The sequence below is a fragment of the Triticum dicoccoides genome, chromosome 4A (genome assembly GCF_002162155.2).
Source record: "Triticum dicoccoides isolate Atlit2015 ecotype Zavitan chromosome 4A, WEW_v2.0, whole genome shotgun sequence".
In the NCBI taxonomy this organism is placed as follows: domain Eukaryota; kingdom Viridiplantae; phylum Streptophyta; class Magnoliopsida; order Poales; family Poaceae; genus Triticum; species Triticum dicoccoides.
In genome coordinates this window covers 186,160,873-186,163,968 of record NC_041386.1, presented here as the reverse complement: position 1 = coordinate 186,163,968, position 3,096 = coordinate 186,160,873, and the positions used below count along the sequence as shown (strand labels likewise).

Here is a 3,096-nt window from a genome sequence, read left to right as displayed (position 1 = left end):
CAAAGGCAGCAGATAAATCGATAGAATAAATGAAAGCAGCCCACGCGGCCCCTCCGGGCAGATCAGGAGCGGATCACGTTGTCCACGCCGCACGGCACAAGCCTTGGTCACGAGGGTAGGGCAGGGCAGGGCAACCGACCCGCCCCGCTCTCTTGACAGTGACAGCAACGGATTTCTACCAGTAGCACTGCTGGTTTATAGCTAACAAAAGTTGGGTTTAGCTTGGACGGAACAACCAACAACCCCGACGACGAGACGACTCCACGCAGCCCGCCGTGGACGCGCGCTTCTCCCAAGCAAGTCCAACCCCTCCCCCCATCCATCCATCCGCACCAAAGCCTTCGCTCCGCTAGATCTCGCCGCCTGCCCCCGATTTGTTTTCTCGGCCTCTCCCCGTAGCTCGCTCGGCAGATCTGCGCCTCCTGGGAATCTCCGTCGCTTCCGTCCAAAGGCGCGATTCTTTTCTTGCTCTTCGCGGAGGCTTTCCCCGGATCGCACGGTCGGGGCACACACAGGATGATGGGTCCTGTGTGGTGGGCTGTGCTGGTGCTGCTGGCCATGGCGGACGCCGTGGCGGGGAGGTTCGTGGTGGAGAAGAACAGCGTGCAGGTGACCTCGCCGGACAGTCTCAAGGGCAAGTACGAGTGCGCCATCGGCAACTTCGGCCTGCCGCAGTACGGGGGCACCTTGCAAGGCTGGGTCGTCTACCCCAAGGACAACAAGCAGGCCTGCAAGGAGTTCGACGTCTCCTTCAAGGGCCACAAGTCGGGAGCCCGCCCCAATTTCGTCCTCATCGACCGCGGAGGTGATTCTTTTCTTTTCGGATCTTGCTGTGCTTCTATTTATTTATTTATGTTATTTATTATGTTGCTCATGGCGATTAATACTACTGGCTTAGTTTGGTCATTTATTTACTACTGTAGCTTCAAACAAAAAAGGAAGCTTGTTCAGTTATAAGGGGATTAATTAGGGCAATCTTCGATTGGTCTCATTTATCAGGAAGTTTGTACTAGCATCAATCATTAGCTTCCAATACGCTTCTCTTCCCTTGGATACAGTAGGAAGATTCTTCTTCTCTCTGTATTTTTTAGCCTTTGCGGTAGCAACATGCGTGCATGGGGGATTGGTTTCATTTTCAGCTACATTTGGGGTAGCAGTCACTTCGTTTGGGTTATTGTGATGTACTTTCGAACTGATGACACTGGTAATCTCAATAACTCAGTTTATGTTCAGTTGTTGCAACCCAGGAAAACAACACAAGTCCTGCTGGCTGCTGTAGTAACAGCATCATCTCTTATAACCATTTACTGCTTCATTTAGCATGATATATAGATACAGGTATAGCCTACGGTAGCAGAGCCAGAATGAGCAGGCATAAATGTGTTTATGAAACATGCCTTATAATTTTATAACTAGTAAGTAATGTGATCCTGAACTTTAAGAGCAAAAGAAGTTTCGGGTCAATTTTCTAGCTTTAGTAAAGATAAAATTTGATGTTAAAGTTGGAGTAGGAAGCCACCAGCAGGATAGGAGTGCTAACGCCACCTTTTTTCCCCTTTCTATTCTTTTGTTTTTGGTTGGCTTGGCACGTGTTTTTTTTATTTTTCCTGAATATGCCTAAAAATGTGCGTCGGTGCTTAATTATGTTCGGTTTTGGTCCTGGTTTTGAGTCTTGTAAGTTTGGAGTCTTCTCAGTGTTCTTCTAATACAAAATGATGCACATTTAGATGGTTCGGGAAAAATACTTGGAATAGGAAGTTGATGCGATGAAATAGTACTCATTGTTGTTTCACAATCCTTTTTTTTTACATGGAACCCATCTGACATGTAAGTTAGAAATGATTCAGGGCAAAACAGCTCTATTGTTCCCATGCTTGAATAAGTTATACATGTTATTGCTCGTGGTGTTAAAACATGTAACTAGTTTAGCATCTTGCTGCTTAATTCTTTTTGGTATTTGCCCCTAGTCTTAAGTGATTATTCTAATTTCTTGGTTTACTTTCCTCTGTGATGAACAGAATGCTTTTTCACAACAAAGGCATGGAATGCACAACTTGCTGGAGCTGCAGCAATTCTCGTTGTGGATAGCAAGGACGAGCCTTTGATCACAATGGACAACCCAGAAGATACTGGCACGAAGCACTTAGAAAATATCACTATTCCATCAGTCCTGATAACAAAGAAATTGGGTGAGGACCTTAAGAAATCTGCTGAAAATGGTGACATGGTTAGTGTCCTCCTGGATTGGAGGGAATCCCTTCCCCATCCTGATGAGCGTGTAGAGTATGAATTCTGGACAAACAGTAATGATGAATGTGGTCCTAAATGTGATATGCAAATGGATTTTGTGAAGAGCTTCAGAGGAACCGCACAAGTTCTTGAGCAGAAGGGTTACACACAGTTCACTCCTCATTATATTACATGGTATTGCCCGGAAGCTTTTACCGTGAGCAAGCAATGCAAATCCCAGTGCATAAATCATGGGAGATATTGTGCACCGGACCCAGAGCAGGATTTCAGCAAAGGATATGATGGAAAGGATGTTGTGGTCCAGAATTTACATCAAGTCTGTGTATTCAAGGTTGCCAATGACACTGGCAAGCCATGGTTGTGGTGGGATTATGTACATGACTTTGCCATTAGATGCCCAATGAAGGAGAAGAAATACACACATGAATGTGCAAGTCATGTTATTAAGTCACTTGGTAGGTCTAATTGGCAGATATTCATCTCTCAGAATTTTTCATTTTATTATTCTTTATAATAATTTACTAATCCTGCAGAGTTATTTTCTAAAAAATCTGCTTAATTAATAGTTGCTATTAAATTTGCTCCTTGCAGGTTTGGACATGGACAAGATAAACAAGTGTGTTGGAGATCCTGAAGCTGATGAGGAAAACCCAATTCTAAAGGCGGAACAAGATGCCCAAGTATGACCTTATTGAGAAAGAATGACCTTTTTCTGTCAAATAGTGCTTTATTCATGCACATTTTTGATCAAATTATGGTATATTCAGCTATATGTTTCTGTGATATAGATTGGTCATGGTAAACGAGGAGATGTCACGATACTGCCAACCCTTGTCGTTAATAACA

At 44.2% G+C, this 3,096-nt stretch overlaps 1 protein-coding gene across 1 annotated transcript in view; it reads left to right on the top strand.

Annotated features, from left to right (window-relative positions):
• Positions 1-214: 214 nt before the first annotated feature.
• Positions 215-3,096, top strand: part of LOC119285609 (vacuolar-sorting receptor 1-like) — a 7,259-nt gene continuing 4,377 nt past the window's right edge. Inside the window, exons 1-4 of the mRNA XM_037564932.1 lie at positions 215-805; positions 2,019-2,705; positions 2,842-2,930; positions 3,039-3,096. The exon at positions 3,039-3,096 is cut by the window's right edge and continues 1 nt beyond it. Of these exons, the coding sequence (XP_037420829.1) occupies positions 517-805; positions 2,019-2,705; positions 2,842-2,930; positions 3,039-3,096 (1,123 nt within the window). The 5' untranslated portion in view covers positions 215-516. The remainder of the gene's footprint in view (positions 806-2,018; positions 2,706-2,841; positions 2,931-3,038) is intronic.